General features: G+C 46.6%; 1 protein-coding gene across 3 annotated transcripts; it reads right to left on the minus strand.

The window, feature by feature from the left end:
• Positions 1 to 1064: 1064 nt before the first annotated feature.
• Positions 1065 to 18515, minus strand: MFSD13A (major facilitator superfamily domain containing 13A). 3 transcript variants are annotated; one of them, XM_050958139.1, is made up of 9 exons: positions 18443 to 18515; positions 9544 to 9816; positions 8715 to 8794; positions 7519 to 7968; positions 5807 to 5924; positions 4729 to 4825; positions 3675 to 3846; positions 2556 to 2749; positions 1065 to 1896 (listed from the first exon to the last, which is right to left on the minus strand). In XM_050958139.1, exons 2-9 carry the CDS (start codon positions 9706 to 9708, stop codon positions 1643 to 1645), a joined length of 1530 nt encoding a protein of 509 aa, XP_050814096.1. In that variant the 5' UTR covers positions 9709 to 9816; positions 18443 to 18515; the 3' UTR covers positions 1065 to 1642. The 3 variants fall into 3 exon arrangements, with proteins under 3 accessions (XP_050814096.1, XP_050814095.1, XP_050814097.1); XM_050958138.1 differs by lacking the exon at positions 18443 to 18515 and adding an exon at positions 17194 to 17775; XM_050958140.1 differs by lacking the exon at positions 18443 to 18515 and adding an exon at positions 10761 to 11620.
• Positions 18516 to 22971: the final 4456 nt, after the last annotated feature.

The raw sequence follows: 22971 nt of genomic DNA on the forward strand, positions 1-22971 counted from the left end.
TGCAGGGATGAACGCTTGTGTGAGCACAGGGCTTGTGTGGTAAGGCCCTGTGCCGTCTTGCTTACAGGCTGCAAAGAGGAGGGGTTACGGTGCTCAGCAATCTCACTGGGCCTGGGTCTTGCTGGTGGACAGGTCCCCAACAAAGCTGGTGTTGCTGTATCAATTCCCTTTGGGGTGGGGGTGGCTCTAAAGCCCCCTCCCCACAGCAGGAGGTCCTAAACTCTGTTTAAAAACAGGCTTCAAGAACCAGGAGCCATTTAGCAGAGAAAGAAGCAGATAAGCAACCCCCAGATGAAAGGCAGTAACACAGGGAAGGTGGGCTCTCCCCCACCCTGCCCGTTCACTGCAGGGACTCCAGCATCACATTCACACAAGCCTCTGCGGGTTGCGTGAAAGCAATTAGCACTGCGACTTTGAGCAGAGAGTTCCCCTCATTTGGGCTCCCAGCTCAATGGGCAAGTCCACCCAGCTTCTCTGGGCTGTTGAATGACTTCAAGAAGTGTCGCATTTAGCAACATCCCAGGAGAGACTTCTGCAGCAGCGACACGAGCGTTGATCTTGCTAAAGGAATTCTGCTTCACATTAAATGATTCTGGGGAACAGACTTGTCCTGAACCCAACAGAATGGGCTTGATCTAAGAACTGTGTCACTTCACTGCAGTCAATTAGGTGTCAGGCATTATGGCAGCAGGGAGTAGCTACATCGAAGAGTCTCAAATCCCAATTCCCAAACACCTATAAGATTCCCCCATCCCAACTTTTCATCCTGTAAAGCCCCTTCTAACTCCAGAGCCCTGCCTCAGAGTCACCACTTCTTCCAACTGGAGAATATCACTGTAACTGGCTGCAGTGAGGAACAGCATCCATTCCCCGAAGGAGATGACCACAATGCCTCTGCAACCCTACCTGCTCCTGCTGACCCAGGGAGCGAGAGCAGGGCAGGAGACAAAGGCCTAGCCCACACTAGAAAGGACTGCAGGTCAGGCTAGGCAGGGATGCAGCTTATAGCCTCACAAGAGTGCTTTTGCCTGTGTGGCTTATACCAGTTCCCTGAACCAAATAAGCCTTATTCACAAAAGCTTTATTTTGCTGGTATAACTGCATCTACACTGGGACTTTTGCAGTAAAAAATAAAACAAGTTACCCCCTTAACTAGCACACTGGTAAAATTTCTAGTGCAGAGCTGCTCTGAGCCCAGGACTCCTGGACAGCACTGCACAAAACCACCATGAGGCTGGTCCAACAGCATCTCCCATCGATGCACCACAGGGTGAGATACTGCACTAGAGACCGTGTTAGAATGTCTGTCTCCTTTACGCTATGCCACTGTCACCCACCCTCCCTTGAGATCAGCAGCACCTCAGAAAGTGCAAGAGCTAAGACTCCATCTGATTGCCTGAGCAAACGCCCCCACTCTGAGCACACACAAGTCACCCCTGTCTCTGGCACACCTGCCTTCCAAACCGACTGCCCCCTGGAGTGAGGATACGTCTGCATTGTGAGCATTTCACAGTTGAATTGTAAACACTTCTAGTTCTTAGCCAGCAAGCCCCCTCGCCTCAGTCTGCATCCCCTGGACTGCAGAGAGGCGTAACCACACCCACAGCACAGAGTCAGTGAGAGCCGAAGGGCTCAGGCACATCTAGATCATTTTGATCTCTCGTGATCGACTCTGAGTCAGGCTCTGGCGCTGGGACTTGACCGTCTGGAGGCGCCTTCCATGCAGGCTGAACTGCGACCAGCTGAGGAGCTGCAGTAATGCACATGTGATGGGGATGAAGACGAGGAGGTAAAAGCAGCCCTGGCGCAGAGTTGGTTCCCAGGCTGCATTGGACATCAGCTTCGGTTGGGCGCTCACCACGTTGCTCAGAGGGGCCCGCTGGAAAATGTCATAACCTGAGACCAAAACAGTGTGTAAGACTCAGCTAGAAATCGTAAAAAATTCCATGCACTCTCAATCACCATAGTAACACAGAGCCCACCACACCTCCCTCAGGAGTCTGTGCACAGGATTCATAGCCACCAAACAACATCCCATAGCCCAAGCAACTCTCGGTGCAATTCAGATACAATATCCCTGGGATAACAATGCACAGACAGAGGGGTGCAGATCTTGCTAGGGAGGAGTTCAGCACAGGAGCGGTGAGATGGATTAGCATCAGAGCTCGATCCCACAGGCCTGGGTTCAAATCGCACGTCTCTCAACACGAGAGGTAGGCGGTGGTGTCAAGCTAATCCGTCGCGGAATGCAACACATGGAGTCTCACTGGGACATGGGTCCAGTACGAACGTCCACAGTGAATCACTACAGCCACTTCCCACTGCCCAGGCCTCCCCTGTGGAGGTTATTAGCTCTGACAGTCACCGCCCCAGGTGGCATGGATGCAGAAGTACAAGGAGTGTTAACTTAGACAACCTGTTAAGTAATAAAACATCCTGCAACCTATGTTGCCAGTGGACCTTGTCCAAGTATTTCACATCACAAAAGCCAGCAGAAGCACTCATCTCAGCCCGCCCCGCTGCTTTCCCCAGAGAACACGTCCTACGTCACATACCAGTATAAGTACAGAGCAACCAGGTGCCAATCAGGGGGGCAAAGGTCTGGCCAGGCTTGGTTACCAAGGCAACCATCCCAAACAACAGCGCCGAGGCGGCCTGCTTTCTGCGGTTCAAGACAAAATCCTCATCCACCAGGTCAGTGACAACCAGGTTCAGCAGCTTGCAGGTTCCTTCCGTGAACACCCGGTTACTGCGGAGCATAGCAGACAGGGTACGACTCAGCAGCACACGAAAACGGAGAGCACATCAATACAGAGAGGGCGAATACAGAACAATGCCTCTTGCCCTTCCCTAGCACCTGCCAGCCACTTTACATGAAGTTTAACATGAAACACACCACTGAGGCGGGTACCACCCCCATTCACAGATGGGGAAACAGGCACAGAGAAAGGGGAAGTGACTTGCCCAAGGTCACATCATCACAGAGCTGGGAGCACTGGTTTCAGTTCCCGAGTATCAGGCTAGTGCCTTAGCCACAAGCCCAGCCTCCCTCCCACCAACCCAGAACTACCAAAATGCACTTGATCCAGAGAACCACCATCTGTCTCGCCTTGAACACGAGTCCATTGTACAGCCTGCTGCCTTAAGGAGGGTCACCTGGTCCAGGGACAGTCCTGCTAGGAACAGGTCACATGGCAAAGGCTACAAGTTGAGTTCACACACCAGGTGACAGTATGTTTGAAAGCAGCTGCCTGTAGTCACCCTGCTTGCGTGAGGACAGTCCCACACGCCAGAGCCAAGCCTGCATTTGCAGACACAGCCTGATTTTTGTGAAGAGCATGTTATTTCCTCATTTGTTCTTAAACAAGGTTTGCATGAAGTGTAGTGTAATCATGGATTGTTCCGTTCATCCTGTTCAGTCCATTGGAGGTGAGAGAGTTCTTCACTAGAAGGGACAACATGATCTAGTGGTTGGAGCACTTGGTCAAGAGTCAGGTCTTCAGGGTTCCACTCTCAGCTCTGACAGTGACTTGGTGCATGACCATGTCTCACCTGTACACCAGCTGTAAACTGGAGATGCCTCATGGCCTCGCTGAGGTGGCTAACCACCAGGACTGCTCCACCAGCTCACCTACAGGCACAGAGGTCAATGAAACCCTAGATAAGCAACATACCTGGCTACGAAGATGCAGAGAAGATGCACCTGGTCGGGTCCAGCTAGAAGCATGATGATGCTGAGAGCCAGCTTCAGGAAGAAGAGCCCTCGCACCACCGCGTAAACCCCACATCTTTGACAGAGAGACAGAAAATAGAGGTTGTTGAGATGAGGGGCGATGTAGGAAATACCTGTGAAGAGAGGCACAGACAGTTCAAGGGAGTTTCAGCATCTAACTGTGCCTAGAGACCAAGCAGAGACAAGACAAGGCTCAATTCATCCAGCAGGGCATTAGGAAGAAAACCACAGAACAGCTATACACATTTAAACACTGAAATACTCAGCCCTTACATGGCACTTTCTACGTCCAAGCACTGCACAACAATCTCCACAACTCTCCTGCAGAGGACGCAAGTGCTATCCCCATTTCACAGATGGGAGCATTGGGAGGTAAGTGACTTGTCCAGTGACACACAGGCAGTTAGCATTAGAACCAGGATTGAAGCTGCAAACTCCCAATTCTGTGCTTTCCCGACCAGATTCCACACAGAAGCTGCTTGACTTGGTGGAAGTCAGACAACATGGCAGTGCCAACACGTCTCAGCCCTGACCCAGAGACAACCCTCGGATTCCAGAGCTGAGGCTCCACTGAACCTTGCATGGCCAATCAGGCAGATCTGGATGGCAGCTTGGGCATGGTCCAACACCAGCTAAGGTTTGCAGAGCTGACCAGAGCTAGGTGTCTCTCTCACACACACACACTCTTACATCTGTGAAACCCAGGTCAGAGATCCAATGCCTGCCTCTCCCCCTCTGGCCCCTGAAAAATGTTAAAGATTATTTGTTGTGTGTCTGGGAAGGGAGGGGAAAGTCTAAGATCCAAGATGCTTGCAGCAATGGTCCCATCTGGGGATAGGTGGGCCAAGTGCCACTCCTGGAGGCCGGAGAAAAGAGTGCACCTTTCTCCCGAGTCTCAGTGCTTTCTGTGTTTGTAAAGAAAGAACTCAGGGCTGAGCCAAGTACCAACCAGCAGCTCTGGGGTGCTGCTTACTCCAGTTCCCCAGCAGGCTCACCTAGTAGGAAGGATCCTGTAGAGAGAGAGATCCGATCCGACAGCAAGTGTTCCAAGAAGAGAGGGAAGAAGTTGCTGTTAAAGTGGCAGTGAAAAACCTGTGACAAAACAGCACGAAGATTAACTGACCAGCAATACTCAGAGCAAGAAGAGGAGGGCTAAGCCAATAGCGTGCTAGGCTCCGCTCCACTAGGAGTCCAGTGCCAGGGTAACATGCAGTTCTTACAGGTAGGATCTGTGAAGCAGAGACGTTGGTTCTGCAGACGGTGTGCTTTGTTTACACAAGTGCTCTGATGCCATCTGCACTCACCTCTGAGAGCCATCAGTTACACCCTTGTGCCCCAGCAGACATATGGCCACCAGGAGCGGCCCGTAGCCAGGCCAGCCCAGCAGTTTGTCTGTGCATTACTGTGTGGAGAACCAAACACTCAGAGGCAATTGAGGCTGCAAGTGCTGCAGCGATGGTGTGGAGTGTTGTGTTGTGTTGTTTGGCAGTTACCTCTGTGGGCACCTAGCTGAGGAACCAAGCACTAGCTTTGAGCAGAGCCCAGTGGCTGTGACATGAACCTCAAGAATGTGGGGGGAAGGGGAGGATTCAGCACTCGCACAGGAAGGCTGGAAAAAAAAAAAAAAGATTCCAAGCTGTTCTCAAAGGCATTCGATGACAGGAACTAGGATTTCTCTGGCCATTGCTTTTGCACTAGTAATTCTCCCCAACAGCCATGATAAGGCACTAAACTGCGGCATCCTTGTTAAACTACACATGATGGTCTCTGCAGGGCTGAGAGTTTTCACTCCTTAGTAAAGCAGGAGCTCAGCCTACACTGAATCACCCCTCCTGGCTGTAGATGGAAGAGTAAGACCCCCAGACTCCGCAGGGAGTCCCCCCGTAACAGAACAGCTGGCTAGTGCAAAGCCACACAAGCAGGTGCAGAAAGCACCAAGAGGAGTTATGGCATTACTCAGACACAACTACCTTCCTTATAAGGAAGCAATATCCTGTTGAATCAATTTCAGACTGGCTTGGCTAACAGCTCATCGTCTGAATCACTGGGTTAGAGCGTCCATGCTAGACCTACCTGTACTAGGTTCATACAGACGAACCAGAGGAAGTTGTGGTGCCGGGACAGCTGTTTGAGGTATTCGCCCAGTGTAATCCTCTTCTCCAGCGGGGCAGATGGTTGCTCAATGTACAATCTACAGGGACAATGAAACCACTCTAATTGTTTCTGCACATGTGAGAATTTCTGTTATCCCCCCTTCCTCTGCACTCCCAAGAGGCTTGTAAAGTCAGTGCTCCCTGCTTCGCTCAGAAGTGCATGCACTGATGCAATGCTGGCTACTTTCCTCATCCTACCAGTTCCTACTATTCATCTTCTCTGTTCATGGAGCAAGTCAGAAGCTGGCATGATATCTGTTCCTTGATGGAAGCAACCACCAGAACCAGGATCATCAAAAAAAAAACTTGAAATATTTGCCTAGTGCGTCAGCAACTCAAATCTCCGCCAACATCCCTCCCCCGGGCAGCTGTTACACACCAATGCAGATTCCTACTACTCTAGTCCCAATCTTTATAGTTAGTTTTATTGTGGGAACACCTACAGGATGCGAGACACTGCACAAACAAAGACAGTCCCTGCCCCAAAGGGCACTTACAATCTAAGTTTGAGAGATGAGACAAGTGGATACAACAGAGGGGGCAGCCCGAGGGCACAGTGAGTTATGAACACTGGAATGAGCAGCATGCACAGATGCCACCTGCTTAGCCAGCGTCAGGCAGTAAGACAGACAAGATCGATACATTTACTTTTTCCATCCTCATGGTAAAGGGAGAGCAAGTACATTTCTATGACAATGCTGTGTTGACATTTTAACAGGTACAGGCCTTCTACTATTAGTGTATATTCTCGAAATTAAGGGATGGAAGCTACAGGTAACTTTTTGTCCATCAGCCACCAAGAACAGGATTACCGTCAGCAATACATTCTCTAGTGCTATGCCCCAGTCTAGTTTCAGATGTCCCATGAGATGGGGGTTGCACAACCCTTCCCTTAGAAGCCTATTCACGGCCCAGGAGATCTCAGCATTAGGATACCTTCCTTGGTCCTCAGCCTAAATCTTCCTTCTCTTAAATTCATCTCATAATTCCCAGTTATACACAATCTGAGTAATTCCCCTTTTCCTCACTAGTATTTACACTTAGATACTTGTAGGGAGACGTGAAAACCACCTACTAGTTGTCAGCGAGCCAAGCTAGACACAAAGAGCCAATTTTTCAGTGAGCCAGTCACAGCTGTGTGCAGAACGCCACATGCCACTACTGAAGGTCTGTGTACATGGGCTCTCGGGCACTTGTAAGCAGGATACTCCCACCACCACCTGCACTCAGGATAGCTGCACTCAGATTAAATTTGCTTTCTGGCATGTGCAATGGCACGTCTGACTTTAAGGGACTAGTTAGCGTGGGCCAGTTTTCTGAGTCTTGCCTCAGCTTGTTTGGTTTTGGCTACTCAATTTTGAAGGGAGAAAGCTACAGCTGTCAGCTAACTTTTTCAAAAATGCCTATGTGACTTGGGCTTCTTAGGTTCCCATTTTCAAAAGTGATGTAGGAGACTAAGGGTATATCTACACTTGGAGCTGCAGGTCCGAGTCCCAGCTGACTGAGCTAGCACGCTAAAAACAGTGTAGCCATAGCAGCAGCAGGGACTAGCCACCCTACGTACGAACCCATCCGAGACCCACACCATCAGATGGGCATTTCTCTGATGCTATGTAGTTTGGTGCCACTTACTCTTTTAAAGTCGACTCTTGGTCCCATTTCACTTTCACTTCAGTCTCAAATCGTTGTCTTAGCAACCACGTTGCCAGAGTAAACCCAGCAACAGAGCAGAGAGCTAGCACCACACAAAATATCCGGAAAGAAAAGAAGTCTTCTTTGTTCCACACTGCATAGGACATGAAGACTGAGAGGGAACCGATGGCACTAAAAAGCGAACAGTAGAAATTTAGGCTAGTCCTGTCCTTTGCAGAAACAGCAAGGTCTGCGAGCAAGGCATTGTGGTTGAGATCCACCACGGTAAGAAAGCTGTCATAGAGGCAGAGGCAGAGGAGGAATTGGAGACCTGGATGGGCCCATGAAACCCAGAAAGCCAGGAAAGAGATGGCAAAAAGGGGCCCATTGTGGCTCAGTGCCTTAAGTCTCTTAAGAATGACTTCTGGTGAGGAGATCTCCACCCCTGACCTGCAAGAGAAGAGAAAAACTTTGATCACAATCCCTGGGAAGTGTCCCTGCCACACCCTTTATCCCCTGATAGGGAAGGCTCAGAGGGCAGTGGAAGTGATCTCAACACTGCATTTGTCAGGGTAGTAAGTGTCTTTGTTCAACTCCCGTCTCACTCTGCTAATATGAGGAGATAACAGGCCCCAAACACACAGGAGTGAACAGAGCCCATCTTGGCAGGCTAGCATTGTCTGCTTCCCAATCCCACGGTAAATCTGCAGCAATGCAGATTGTTCAACTGGTTATAACAGTGTAGCTCTGTCTCCCTTTAGTGGATGGACCACGTATAGTGGTTAGTACATCAGCTATTGACTCCAAGTTTAATGGGACTTAAATAAATATAATCATAATAATAAATGACTTAAGCAGCAGAGGCTCGTGCTTTTAAATCCGGAGTTCCAGACTCAGTCCCGCAAGGTGACTTGACTGGGGGCATTAGTATAACTACACCTGTGGATGACCTCCTCCTCTATACACTCCAGACACTGAAATGATGGACAAGCAGCACCCAACCCTGAAGCCACAACAGCAACATCCAACTTTTTAGGATACCATGAGCAGGGAAGTTTAAGATTTTCATACCCAGGGAATATTCGTCTTCTAACAATCAGCCTTTTTAAGGTGACATTTTCACAATCTTTTCCAGCCTACTCTGAAGATATTAACTTTTCAGCATTTAACGGAGGATACGAATGGCACAAACTCACTGTTGTGTGCTAAGAAATACCCGGTCGCTCAACCAGCCGAAGAGAGGGTCATTGAGGCTGTTCCAAATTAGAAACACTGTCTAGAAACGAGAGATACAATAGTGAGACAAGCCACAGTGGATCACTCCAGCAGTCGAGTCTTGTTACTGAGGTAACCAGCATCCAGATGGGGACCCATTACAATTCCTTGGGATAATAACCAGTTGGTACTGGATAGTGATAATGTACCACCTAACACATATGCCATGGCACTATACTGCAAAACCTCCTTTCTGTGCCCATACTGCGCCTTTCCAGGCTGAGAGTCATACTGTTTAATGGCTTTATGTTGTATAAAAAAATATCTACTGGCAAGTAGGGTTACACCACCCATTTTCATACATGACTCAAAAGTCATTTTTGAACTCATGCTTTGGGAGGTGATGGAATAACGCACAGAGGCCAACATTTTCAAACTTGGGTGCCTAATGTCAGGTACCTAAATCTAGACACAGGCACTCAGGAAGTCTGATTTTCAGACTCATTCAGTGCTGTGCTTCATTGCTGCTGTGTGTAGTTTGAAATGCGCTGGGATTCTCCAAGAGGAAAGGCACTCTTTAAAATGTACGTTGCTGGTGTTTAGACTGCTGACTCATTATCTTTGTATATTTCTACGAGTGAGGAGAGCTAGGTCACCCAATTTAAACCTAATAGACTAGCTCCTTTATCACTTCCTGCCAAAAAAGAAATTAAGTTACCAAAATGTTCTCCCGTATTCTAACATGATGCTTTGGTTTCAGATCCTACTGCATATCTTGAGAACGGTAGGAAAAAAATTTCAGAAACTTACCTCCCCAATCCAAAAGGACAGTTTATCAATCTTGTAAACAGAAACAAAGGTGTCCACGTAATATAGGAGGAACACATTGTGCAAAATGGAAACAAAGAGCGACAGGGACCCATAGATCACAGCAGTGGGTAAATTAAAGAGACAGCCCAACACTCGCAAACCCATGTTGGTTCATTCAGAGTGCTTCAGCTTTCCGGATCATCTCCATTTCAGGTGGGACACCTCCCCCCGGCATCTGTTGACTCTTTGTTGGGGGCCAGTCCATTGTTCCTCCTGTTGAAAAAGAGATTACAGAATTAAGTCAATTTCTTTAAAAAAAACAAACAAACCACAAAACCCACCCACCCACCCACAGGAGTGTAAGCTTTGCCAGCTGATACAAATCAAGTCAGAATTAGATTGCTTTGCTCTGTTGTCCAAAAGTGGATTTAATGGGATTTAAAATGCTAAAGGCCATCTGCTGTGGTAAAGCCATTCCCTTAAGCTGAGTTATCATTTGACCCAAACTATTGGACTAGATCAAGGGCTCTCCTCGGTTCAGCTGTTCACTAGTAGGAATACCGACAGTCTTTATGTTCTGTACTTTAATGCTCTTTGTTGTCTGGCATAGAGTAGATTAGCTATTTCCATACTTCAAGGCAAGAACACAAGAGGAAACATGATTTATGGTTGCATACAGAAACAGTCTTCAGAAGACAGAACTAATCGCAGATATTTTTAGATAGTCAAATGGAAGGAGAAGAGTTACCAGGGTGAACTTTAGACTCAAAAACAAATGCCAGGAAACCAGCAGGAATAAGCCCTAGTTCAAGCAGGTGTGATACAGCCTGACACATGCACACTTCTTTCACAAAGCACCTCAGTCAGCACTTGCTGCAGCTGGTCTCTCTCAGACAGAAGTTACTGAATTTTGAGTTATATTGTAGTTTTGTGATGTGGAAAGTCAATACCAAACCACTGTAATACCTAGTTGATACCACAATGTTACATGACATAAGCCACTTTGGAATCCAGGTCCCCAGAAGTAGGAAACAGAAGTTTCTGTTTCTCACACAGTGGGGCCTTGAATCACTACTGCGATACAATTAAACTCACTGGCACGTCCTCATTCCCTTCCAAAAGGAAGTGAAACATATTGACAGTTAAGAGAACTGCATCTTCAGCACAAAAAGCTGAGTCCCAAGGATTGCCTGACGGCACTTATAGAAAGAACTCACATTTTATTAAGCTAACTTGCAGATGAACACAGGCACTGTCAATTCTGTAATATTAGCAGCGTAAGAAGTCCCCTAACAAACAGTGAAAGTAACTCATTTAAAGGCCAGGCCAGCTCTCACTGGAGTCTGGTATCTTCCTGTTGACTTCACTAGGAGTTGCATCAAGCCTAGATCAAGGGAGGAAGAGGGGAAAAAAAAAAGTCAAGGGCCAGGATGAAACTTGATGGCAAAATTCCAGACCCATTCAACATTTACCAGAAGTCAGGAGTACAAGTACTTTATGGCAAATGTAAGAATAGCTCTCTGCCCAGCCCAAGGAATGCTCAGTCACTTCCTTCTAACTCAGTCATCGTAAGCAGCGTTTATTCTCTCATGAAAGTACTCCTGGGCGAATTCTGCACCACTGCATGTGCGCAGAACTCATATCCCCCGCAAATTTCTTTGCTTCCCCACAGAAAAATGACTCTGTGATGGGGAAACAAAGGGAAGCCACAAAAGCGATCATGTGCTGCTCCCCAGCAGTGTGAGTCCGTTGTTTCGGGCATCCAAAGCAGCAAGCGAAGCAGTAAATCACTGGGGGAGCCAGTGGCTCCTACCCTGTGCCAGGCTCAGCTGCTAGTCCCAGCAGGGCTGGGGAAGATGGGACTTCCTCTTCCCCTGCAAGAAGCGGCCAGGGCTGGTCAGACCCCCTTGTCGAAACCTCTTCAGCTGCAGGAAGCTTCGCACCATCCTCCTTCCTGCCTCCATTGCTCCTCAGCCATGTGGGGGATAGGTCACTGTACAGGGAGCTGCTCCCCCGTCCGCCCAACCCCTGTGCATCCGGATCCACTTCATACCCAGATTGCCCCACCAAGCCTCACTCCCTGCAGAACCCTCCCACTGCGCCCCCTGAACCCAAAGCCACACCCCAACAAGCCTCACCCTCTGCGGCTGGAGACCCCTTGCACCCACACACCTCTGCATCCAGACTGCCCCCCAGCACTTGAACTCCCACCTCAACAAGCCCTACCTCATCTGCACCTGGACCACCCTGACTAGCCCTGCACACCCAGACCCCTCACCCCACTGAACCCCACCAAGCCAGCACCCCATCTAGCCAGCACTCAGACCCCCACCCTGCTGAGCCCACCACACCCAGACCCCCCCTGCTGAGCCCCACCCACCTTCACCTGGACCCCCCCTGCAGAGTCCCATTGCCTCTGCACCAGAGCCCCCTACCAATAAGCCTTGTTCATCCAGATGCCACCTGGACCCCCTCCTCCCCCACCAAACTGCTCGCAACCAGATTCCCCCACACAAACCCTATCACCCCACAATAGGCCCCTCCAAACTTGGATCCTGCTGGGCTGATCCTGCCTGTCTACATATAGTGAGGCAGGCCTGGCCTTTGTGGTGTGTGCAGCCTCACTGCTGAGTCTGTGTCACCGTGTGGGGGCTGCAGGGTGATCTCTACCTCTGTGCAGACAGTGGCCTGTGCTCCCCACTGCCATGCTGGAGCCTCCATATTTAGTTATTGACAAAATCTTCAGAATTTTAAAATGTTGTGTGCAGAATTTTTAAATTTTTGATGCAGAATTCTCTCAGGAGTAATGAAAGGGAAACAGTTTGTCAAATGGAAAAGGAGAGAATCTGGAGGGAAAATATGGGCTGCTACCGTGTGCAGAGTAAAAAAACAAAACAAACTGTGCTTGTTTCTGATCTCATTCACATTAGTTTTATACTGGGGCAATTCCACTGAAGCCATCCTAGTTATTCCTGATTTACCAAAGCAAGAATAGCATTTTCTCTGGCTATGCAGGATATCCGCACTGAGCCCAAAAAGATGCTGTCCACCATACTAAGTTTTATTCCCATGTATTCTCAGACTAAAAAATCTCCATACTACTTTGACTCACTATAAGGCAGTACTAAATCAAACATTTAGTGAGAAAACAGAGGATCTAAAGTCTCCAGCGCTGTCAGCATCTTTCACAAGCACTGACAGAACTGCGTATCTTGAGAAGCGAAGCCCTGACCCAAAGCCTGTATCAGAGCAAAGAGTCAATCTAACACTGTACATCACCCTGAATTTGTAAAGGCAACAGAGCTCCTGGAGCTTCCACAGACATTCCATTTTGCCATTTACATACCATACTGTTGATTTAAATAAGAGTAAAAGCAGCTTTGGTTTTTCCCTGTGACTCCATCACAGATGTATAATCTCTCACAGAAGGTTAAAGCATTGACATCTGTAAGCAATTAAAGTTTGTTTGCGTAGTCATGAGGTCATTCATATTTTCCATTTGTAAATGTGTGGATGAAAGGAACAACATTATAAAGAACTTGCATGTCAAGAACTTAATTGTCCTCCAAGAGCCATAAAAGCACTATGTTTAAATTTGCCACACTGCTATTTTTATAGACTTTTCCCTTGGGTGAAGTTACGTGTGACATATTTCAGAACTTTTCAATATTCAGCATCAAGAAATATGGGCCAGAAGAGTTTCAAGAGAGGTATATCTGTCAGTTAGTTATTCTGAATCTCAGAAGCGCAACTACTGAGGTGGAATTTTAAGTTCAAAAGCAATATACACAGCAATTTCAGTTTCAGAAACTTTAACTTCTGCAAAGTTTGCATTTAGTACATATGTTTCACTCCTGCCAGTTACAGTCTACTCTCTCAGAAGGTGATGTTCATACATAAGACACCTGGAAGGCACTGCCTTTGTTACAAAGGATGTTAAGCAGACTGTAGCTGGCTTTGCATTTTAGGATTCCTGCAACATCTGGCGTAGTTCTCCAGCCAGTCACAGCCAGAGCGCGAACAGGTAACCAACATTCCATAAACCCCGTTCCTACCCCCCACACTCTTACCTTGGGACTCTCCAGAGCATGGAAGGCCTCATACAAGCTTTCCATAAAGGGCAATTTTAATCTTTTACTATAAATTTACCTTTATTGTATTAAATGACTTGTTCCTCACTGAGTAGCAGTTTATACTTTTTCTAAAATGTATGGAGATTTCTAGGCAAAAAAACCCAAATCTTTAAACTCTGCATTAAGATTGAAAGAATCAATCAGATCAGTCAAAAAAGCCTTGTTCTCCCTTCTTGTGAGAAAGATACAAGGTTAAAATCCCCTGAGAAGTCCACAGCAAAGTTCCTCCTTTACCCAAAAAACCCACGACATTTAATAGTTAAGTTCACCCAAACAACCTTAGCTCTTTCCCTCACGCACCACCCCCAGAACAAAACGAAACTCCAAGACAGTCTGGTCCATCTTCCACAAAACCATTAATATCTTATTCTTAATCTTCATGAGCCCGTGAGATGGATGGATAAAGTTGTTGCAGAGTTTCTAATTGTTCTCAAGGGGGCACGAGGGGTCAAGTTCTGGGACCGTGGATTTAGTTGCAAGTCATCTGAGAAATCTTAACTCCTCTATGTTTCTTCAGGAGTCCATTGGGGAGTCATTGCTAACGCAGGTAGAATTACAGACAAGTACTGATGGGATACCAACTGACAATACTAACAAACTCTCAGAACATGGATTCGTACTATAATTATATTTTTATAAAGCAATGGAATGTGTGCACAGTAATGTGATACCACTGGCTCAGACAAGGAACACAACAAATAAGGAAACATATCATATGCCCTTTAATTGCTAAGCACAACAGGGAGGCGCCCAGCTGGTTTATTTGGCCAGCCATATGACACCCAGATACTGGAGGAAATTGAATGTCTCTTTTCTTTTATAACTATCCAATCGTGCTTCTGTCAAACTGGTTCACACCCTTAATGATGTTAATTGGTGCATACACGCAGATATAACTTTGTGCTACACAGATGATATAATTCACACAATTTATATTAGCTGATGCTCTGCATTAACATGGTTTTATGGAAAACAGGGCTTATCAAACAACCCATTTCCTTATTTGAAGGGATCACAAGTTTGCTTGATAAAGGTAACTGCATAGACACAAAATACTTAGATTTTTGTAAGGCATTTGACTTCGCACCACAGGACAGCTTGATTAAAATTAGTACTACATGACAAAAAGCACATGTTAAATGGATTAAGAACTGGCTAACTGACAGATCTCAAAAAGTAGATGTCAGTATAGAATCCCCACTGAATGGGTGGGTTTCCAGTGATGTTCCACGAGAATCAGTACTTGGCCATGTTTTTTAAAGGATGTTGAAAAACTAGACAGGATGCAAAAATGATTCAAGGGCTGGAGAAAATGTCTTGCAGTGAGCAATTTAAAGATCCTGATCTGTTTAAGTTACCAAAAAAATTGAGCACTGCCTTGATTATAGTATATCGGTAGCATCATGAGGAGAAAAAAAAAGGTGCTGCTAATGCAGAGAAAGGCATAACAAGAACAAGTGGCTGGAAGCTGGCACCAGAAATTTTCAAATTAGAAACAAGACACAAGTTTTTAAATAGTGAAAGCGATTAAGCTTTGGAACCAACTACCAAGGGAAGTGGTGAATTCTCATCTCTTGATGTCTTCATAAAAGATGGAGTCTTTCTGGAAGATTCGCTTTAGCCAAACAAATTATTGGGCTCAATAAAGGGTAACTGGGTGAAATGTAATGACCTGTGATATACAGGTCAGACTTGATAATCTAACAGTCCCTTCTGGCTCTAAATTCTGTAAATGTATGATTTTTCTATCAGAGACAGAGCAGGTGAGGTAATATCTTTTACTGGACCAACTTCTGCGGTGAAAGGGACAAGATTTTGAGATCCCCAGAGCTCTTCTTTAGGCCCGAAGAAGCTGACAGACATTCAGGCCCAAAGAAGAGCTCTGTGGAGTTCAAAAGCTTGTTCCTTTCACCAGCAGAAGTTGGTCCACTAAACTCATGCTCCAAAACGTCTGTTAGTCTATAAGGTGCCACAGGACTCTTTGCTGCTCTCACCCACCTTGTCTCTCTTGTATCCTGAGACCAACACAGCTACAACACTGCAAACAATGAAGCTTATTTTGACTGCCGCAACCAAGGGTTTGAGAATGTCTTTAACACATCCAGGTGTGCCTATGTCATACAAAATTAATTCACTATTTGAGGAACACGTGAGCTACTGTAATACTGGGATGGTTAAAGGGACACAGTCATCTTGAAAACCATTTATGTTTGACTTTTGTACCTCTTGTTATTACAACAACTAGACTTTCTAAAATAAAGCAGCAAAAGCCTCCTGGGGGTCCAGTTTATTTACTTTGTGCATTTGACAGCAGTTGGTGCATAGTCAGTTTCACTGTTTCCCTATATAATCAGTTAGCAAAGGAGAAACTGATTGCAACTTGTCAGTGAGAGAACAGGGGAAAAACCATTCTGAGAGTAATTGGTATCAAAAGATTGATGTTGACAGTGCGCCTTTAAAGATGAGTTTATGGCACAGAGTCACATATCTCAGTCTATCTTCAAATCAATCAGTGGCCTGGGCCCAGCATATCTAAAAGACTGCCTCATGAAGATCCTTCTAGGCAGCTTTGCTCCTCAGGCAGAATGGAACTTTTTACCAGAAGGGAAAGCTCATCTGTGCAAAAGTCTGAGATTTCTTGGGGGCCTGTCCAAGACAGCAGGACAACCCCCCCAGGAACTAAAGACCATCACAAGCACCACCTTCTGCTCCAAATGCAAGGTGCTTGTCTTCCAACTGCCTTCTCTGGCAAACACTCAGCAATGTGTACATGTTAAAAATATATTAAAACAATCCCCTATAGAGACATAACTGCACACAAAATTCTTCCTTACAGAGAGGACGAGAAAGAGAATGACCCACACCTGACAGATGTTAGTCTCCTGGCTCAGATACTAGTGATAAGGGTGGTATAAGAATCTGAACAAAACATCAAGTTGACAGGTTCACTCACAAGCCAGATATTTAACATTACTTTGATTTTGTTTTGTGTTCAGGTTTAAAACAAAACTCAACTACTCTTGTGCTGAAACCCTGGAGATACAGCACTTCAGTACCTGCCCACTATTCTCATTAGCATTAGTAGGAAGCGTACAGCAAGCTGAGAAGCATTGGTGTCACTTTTCATGCTGTTAAAGAGAACATCTCTGTCTAGGTAGTTCTTCTCCACTCATCATCATGGTATCGGAGCAGGATTCCCCCACAGAACTCATTTCAGTATGGACTGGTCAGTGAGGGTTTTTTTGTTTTTGCTTACAATCTTTTGAAAACTGCAGTCACTCTCTCTCTCCCACCCTAGGATTTCAATCACCAGATCATAAGGTGTTTCCTGAAAGGCTTATTGAAGTCTGTCACAGGGCCCGAAATTGAGGCAGTCAGGAACCTTTGTAATGATTCAATCCTGAAAGATACCACTGGACCAGTTTAAGCAGATTTACCTACACTGCTATGAGCATTTCCCCATGCAAGAAAGAACTTCCCAATACGGAACAATGCAAGTTCTCCTTTACCCACTCACACTATTTGTGCAGCATCTGGATACAGGTTTCAGAGTAGCAGCCGTGTTAGTCTGTATCCGCAAAAAGAACAGGAGTACTTGTGGCACCTCAGAGACTAATACAGGAATTGTTTGCTTTGTCGCAAAGGGGGATGGTTCAAGAAGTGGTGACAGCATCATCTCCACCTGAAGTCCTAGTTCAGATCAAGTTTTCACCTGGTCATTCAGACACCCTTGAAACTGAATATTGAGAAGAGATTAGTAACTGGAGTAGGGGGATGGAGAAGCAGGACTCCTGGGTTCTAGTCACAAGCTCTACCATGGACTTCTTGTGTGATCTTTGTCAAGTCACTTCCCTGCTCCACACCTCCATTTCCTGATCTGTGAAATGAGGATAACACACACCTACACCTCCCCAGGGGCAGGAGATGGAATTTCTGTTTGTGAAATACTTTGAGGTGTTCAGATAAAAGTCACTAGAGAAGTGCAAATTACAATGGAAACTGCTACCAGACTGTTAAGAGGAATGGGGATAGAGACCCTACTCCCCCCTCCCCACACAGGACAGACCCCTATGATGGGGCGGAGGAGGGACAGACACTCTCCCCACAGCACTTTACCCAGGACAGGCCCCTAAGATGGGGGGGAGGGGATAGAACCCCACCCCCTCCACGCTTTACCCAGGACAGACCCCTAAGGTGGGGGAAGGGGACAGACACTCTCCTCACAGCACTTTACCCAGGACAGACCCCTATGTTGGGAGGGGGGGTAGAACCCCACCCCCTCCACGCTTTACCCAGGACAGACCCCTAAGATGGAGGGGAGAGGGAGAGACAGACACTCTCCCCACAACACTTTACCCAGGACAGACCCCTATGTTGGGGGAGGTGACAGAACCCCACCCCCTCCGCGCTTTACTCAGGACAGACCCCTAAGATGGGGGGGAGGGGATAGAACCCCACCCCCTCCGCGCTTTACCCAGGACAGACCCCTATGATGGGGGCGGGGGGCAGACACTCTCCCCTCCGCGCTTTACCCGGGACAGACCCCTGTGACGGGGGGAGACATCCCCCGGCCCTGGCACGGAGCCCTGGGGGCCACCCCCCGGCTGGGCACGGCAGAGACACAGCGAAGGGGCACTAGCGGGGTGCAGCTCCCCCCGGGAGGGAGCGTTAGAACCGGGCACCCATCCCCCACACCTCCCGTGAGGGAGGGGGGAGCGCGCAGGCCCCGCCCCGCGCACCCCCCGAGAGCGCGCGGCGCCTCCTACCTGCCTCGGATCCCGGCCCCGGCGCTTCCCCCTCAGCACCAGGCGCGCGTGCGCACCGAACTGCCGCCACTCCGGGCGTTCGGCCCCGCCCCAGCGGCCCTGAGGCGGAGCCCGCGGCGGCCATCTTCACTCCGGGCAGACGAAGCCAGGAAGCCCCACCCTTCCGGCCATCTTGGGCGAGCGCTCATTTTGAAGGTGGGGGGGTTCTCAGCTGAGTGACATAGCGATGAGCCAGTCAGAAAGCAGAACATCTAATTTACATAGTCACGCTCCTAACGCCGCAAACCGCAGAGATCCGGATCCGGAATGGGGAGGGGATACGGCAGGGGCCCTTCTAGCCGGGCCGCTCTATGGCCCGGGCACTTGAGGGCGGAGAGCCTGAGCTGGGCCGGCCCTGCTCTGCCCTCGCCCCCACCCCGTGTCCCTCCGACTGGGGGCCCGGCTCAGGGGTCGGGACCCTGCGGCTGTGTGAGAGCCCCCGCCCCGGTGACGCTCCCCAGCGCTGAGCAGGGCTCGGGGCACGCTCCAGGGCTGGGCTCCCGCCCACAGCCGGGGGCCGAGGAGGGAGATTCCCTGGGCCACAGGGGCGCCCTGTCCCCGGAGCTGTTCCAGAGCGGGAGGACGCGGGAGTTGTTACGCGGCAAACCTGGACACACGCACCGGCCCAGGGGCGCCGAGCCTCGGCTTCACACAGGAATAGACGTTTCTCCAGTCCGCAAACTCCGCGTGCCCTTCAGAGCTCCCCCAGCTCCCCCCGGGGATCGTCTGCTTGTGACTCCTCGTTCCCGGCACGCGGTTCCAAGCAGCATGAAGATACAGTTCCTGGGTGGTAGGGCCCGGCCTTCCCGCTCGCCCCACACACTCCGCGGATGGCAGGAACCCATGTGCAGACTTCTTTCCCTTTGGGGCGGGGAAGGAAGAGCGATCAGCAAAGTCCTCTACGCTCTTTGATGTTCCACAATCCGACATCTGGTGTCAAGGGGGGGCGGGGGCAGGACATAACACCTCTGGTTGGAGATCTCCACCTTACACTAATTAATGTTTCTCTCCTGTCTGATTGTTGACACAGTCACAGAGGCTTATTACTCAGATGCTTAAACAGTACCGTACAGTGTGGGATACAGATGTTACGAGTGAGATTAATGAATGCAGCAATTTATAAGCATTCAATAAAGTCTAAACACTAAGCACATTTTTATAATTCTAATACTTATTGTAACAATACTGACACACAGGTCAGGCTGGTTCCAGCTATGTATTTGTCACTGTTCCACAAAGGCCTGGGGTCCTTGGCATGAGCTGGCACCTGGTCTGCCAGTATCACATCTTCTACTGTGGGGAGCCCTGCCGGGGACCTTGTTCCCCTAAGACTCTATGTGAGATCCCTCAACCCCAATGCCTGTCTATTCTACCTCTGGGGCCATGTCTCCTTAAGACTGTGATCCCTAGCCCCCACCCCTTCCACCCCCAGGAAACCCAATTATGGCCCAAGTACCCATGAGACTCTGCAGGACCCACAGCCCCTGCCTTCTCTTTTCAAAGATTTTCCTAATGCTTTTTGGATTTATATCTCCAGAACAAGATCAGCAGACAGATGGCCCAGCTGTGGACTGCAGGCCATTGGCGGTCTATGGAGCACATGCCAGCAGTCAGCAGAGATCTGGCTGGTCACATTGTGCTGAGTCCAGCTCCTAGCTGAGAAAGACAGAATAGATGGGAGACAGGTTGAAATGAAGAGCAAACACTGACGCCATGACCAGTTTTTCTGAGAGGTCAAAACACGTGCTGCATTAAAGACAGCTAAATACATTACCATTCTTACAGACATCACTTATTTTCCCATGCACTATCAGGGGAGTCTCGTGGGATTACAGTCTTGAGATAAATCAAGACTGGACACCTTTCTGAAAGAGATGCTTGTACCACATAGGAATTATGCATTAGTCAAATGTAAGTTATCACTCCCAATACAAGGATAACTGGATGAAGTTTAATGGTCTGTGTCATAAAGCAGGTCAAACTAGATTATCATAATGGTCTTTTCTGGCCTTTAATTCTATGAACTACATTTTTAAAACCTTCACAGAAACACTATGCAGTTTCAAAATCATAAAGCAAATGTCAGAAAGTCTGGAAATGGGCTGTTAAGGTATTCATCAACATCACCAGCTTCAACCAACCATCGTTCTCACATCACATATGGAAATTTACCTTTCCTCCTAAACTAGATCCATAAAATACACCAATGTCTAATATATATCAGCTATTTACCCTTTGCTCTAGAGATAGCTAGTCTGACCTATTTTTCTCATTAGCTACCCCAAATAGCCCATGAAAGCTTATGCCCAAATACATTTGTTAGTCTCTTAAGGTTCCACAAGTACTCCTCATTCTTTTTCCCAAATACTAAGACATTACTGTACATTAGAGTGACTAGATGTTCCAATTTTATAGGGGCAGTCCTGAGTTTTGGGTCTTTTTCTTATATAGGCTCCTATTACTCCCCACCCCCATCCCGATTTTTCACACTTGCTGTCTGGTCACCCTACTGTACTTGTGTATTAATACTATTTAAAAAGCCCCTTCAGGCCTTCTTTATTTCTCACAAAGAGACAACTAGAAATGGGGGCCCATTTTGTCCCCATGCAAGTTACCTTTATCTTCTCCCTACAGCAATTGATTTAACTGTTAATGGATATTCCCCTAACGAGGTGATACAGGAAGCTTTAGTTAGTGTTGGTAAAGGGCTTTGTGAGCTTTAAAGTATCATCATTTGCTGTATATTTCCTAGTCATTCTCAAAGCATTTTCTTATTTTATTATCTTCTGACATTCTATGAAATAGGATTACCAGCATCTTCACAAATAAGTCCTTTTTATATAGCCACTAACCACAGAAGTTCACGTATTTGCACTCAACAACATAATTCCAGATCGTGTAATTGAAGAGTGATTCACAGGCATACCTCATCAGACATTGAGATCACCTGTAATATTATAGAGAGTCCTTTTATGTAAAAAGCCTCAATCACGATCATGTTTGGTAATTTTCCATGTATAACATCAATTATTCAATAAGAACTAAAAAAACAATTTTGACTCATAGCAGGACACAAGCTGTCATTGGAAGGTTGTTTCTATAATATCTGTCAGGCCTGGTAATGGAACCATCACCTTTTGGGTTTTAACTTTATAGCTCAATTTATACATTTTAAACTAATATCCAGTTTGTTGTAAGATTTTTTTATGGACAACTAGGATTGCAACATAATACTACAGGTGCCTACAATAGTAGCTGATATGGGTCGTTCCAAGTGTAACAACTGGAATTATCGCAGTGATTACAAATAGACGCTGTGCTTCAGTGATCACTGATTCTGACTGATAAGCTGGGGAGTAGGCTTCTTCTTTGAAGTAGTAAATGGTAATTTTTTTTTAAGTTTACTCTTGATACTGTTCAAAGTTATGATCTTCTGAGGAATTATGCTAATGTTTGTCTGCTGTCTTGGGAAGGGGTATGAAGTTTTAAGATGTACTTTCATAAGTTCTTATTTTTAAGAGAATTTGAATGTATATAGATGTAGGTAGTTTCCTTTCTCTTCTTCCCCCACCTGACTTCATTTTTAATTTCTTTTTTAATGGATTGTGACTATCTTCAAGGACAAAAAGTGCATTTTTTTTTTTGCTTTATCAGTTAAGTTATACTATTAAGACAGCTAGCTTCTGTTGTATTTTATCACTTAAATGCTATATATAACTTTAAAAAATCTCTTTACATATTATTATATGTTTTATTATATGTTGTTTTGAAGCTCTATTTGCAGGTAAAGAATGTCTAAGTATAGATTAATTGTAGTATTTTAGTTCATCTACTGGTATTTTAAATCAGTAAGCAATTTAAGGAGGGGGGGGGGAAGACCCTGATCTGAAACCAGAATCTGTCCAGCTGCTATCCACTTTGATAAGTGTTTTAGAGTATTTAACCTACTTTTTCAGTCTGAGAGTAGCTACAATAATAAATAAATCTGTTTCCACTTGAGGGAGGACAGAAAAAAGCAATAGATTGTTGAAAGTTAAAAGCAGTTTAATGCTGTGGCTTATTTAACGAATTGTACATTAACAGTACATGTGTGCATCTTCAATTGTATTACCTTATTTTAACAGACAGCCTCCTATTTACACTTATGTGAACTTAATCACATCTACCTAAAAACATATTGGATTTGCTTAGCATAATCAGTATTTTTATGTACGTAAGTGACCCAAAGCTTGAGTACAAATTGACAAATACTATCCAATAGCTCTTGTAACTCTTATCCCACAATAAGAGTGGCTTTTTAAGTATAGTTAAACTCCATCCAAGACAACACTAATTATTCTTATTCCAAAATAAGTGTGTCCACATGGTGAGTTATATCAGTATAACGACACTGTTCAAAATTCACACTTTCACTTATACCGGCACAACTTTCCTGTGTGAATAGTCCCTAATTCTGAAGATCACCTGAATATAAAATGTGCTTTTCTTCT

The sequence above is a fragment of the Gopherus flavomarginatus genome, chromosome 6 (genome assembly GCF_025201925.1).
Source record: "Gopherus flavomarginatus isolate rGopFla2 chromosome 6, rGopFla2.mat.asm, whole genome shotgun sequence".
Taxonomy (NCBI): Eukaryota; Metazoa; Chordata; order Testudines; family Testudinidae; genus Gopherus; species Gopherus flavomarginatus.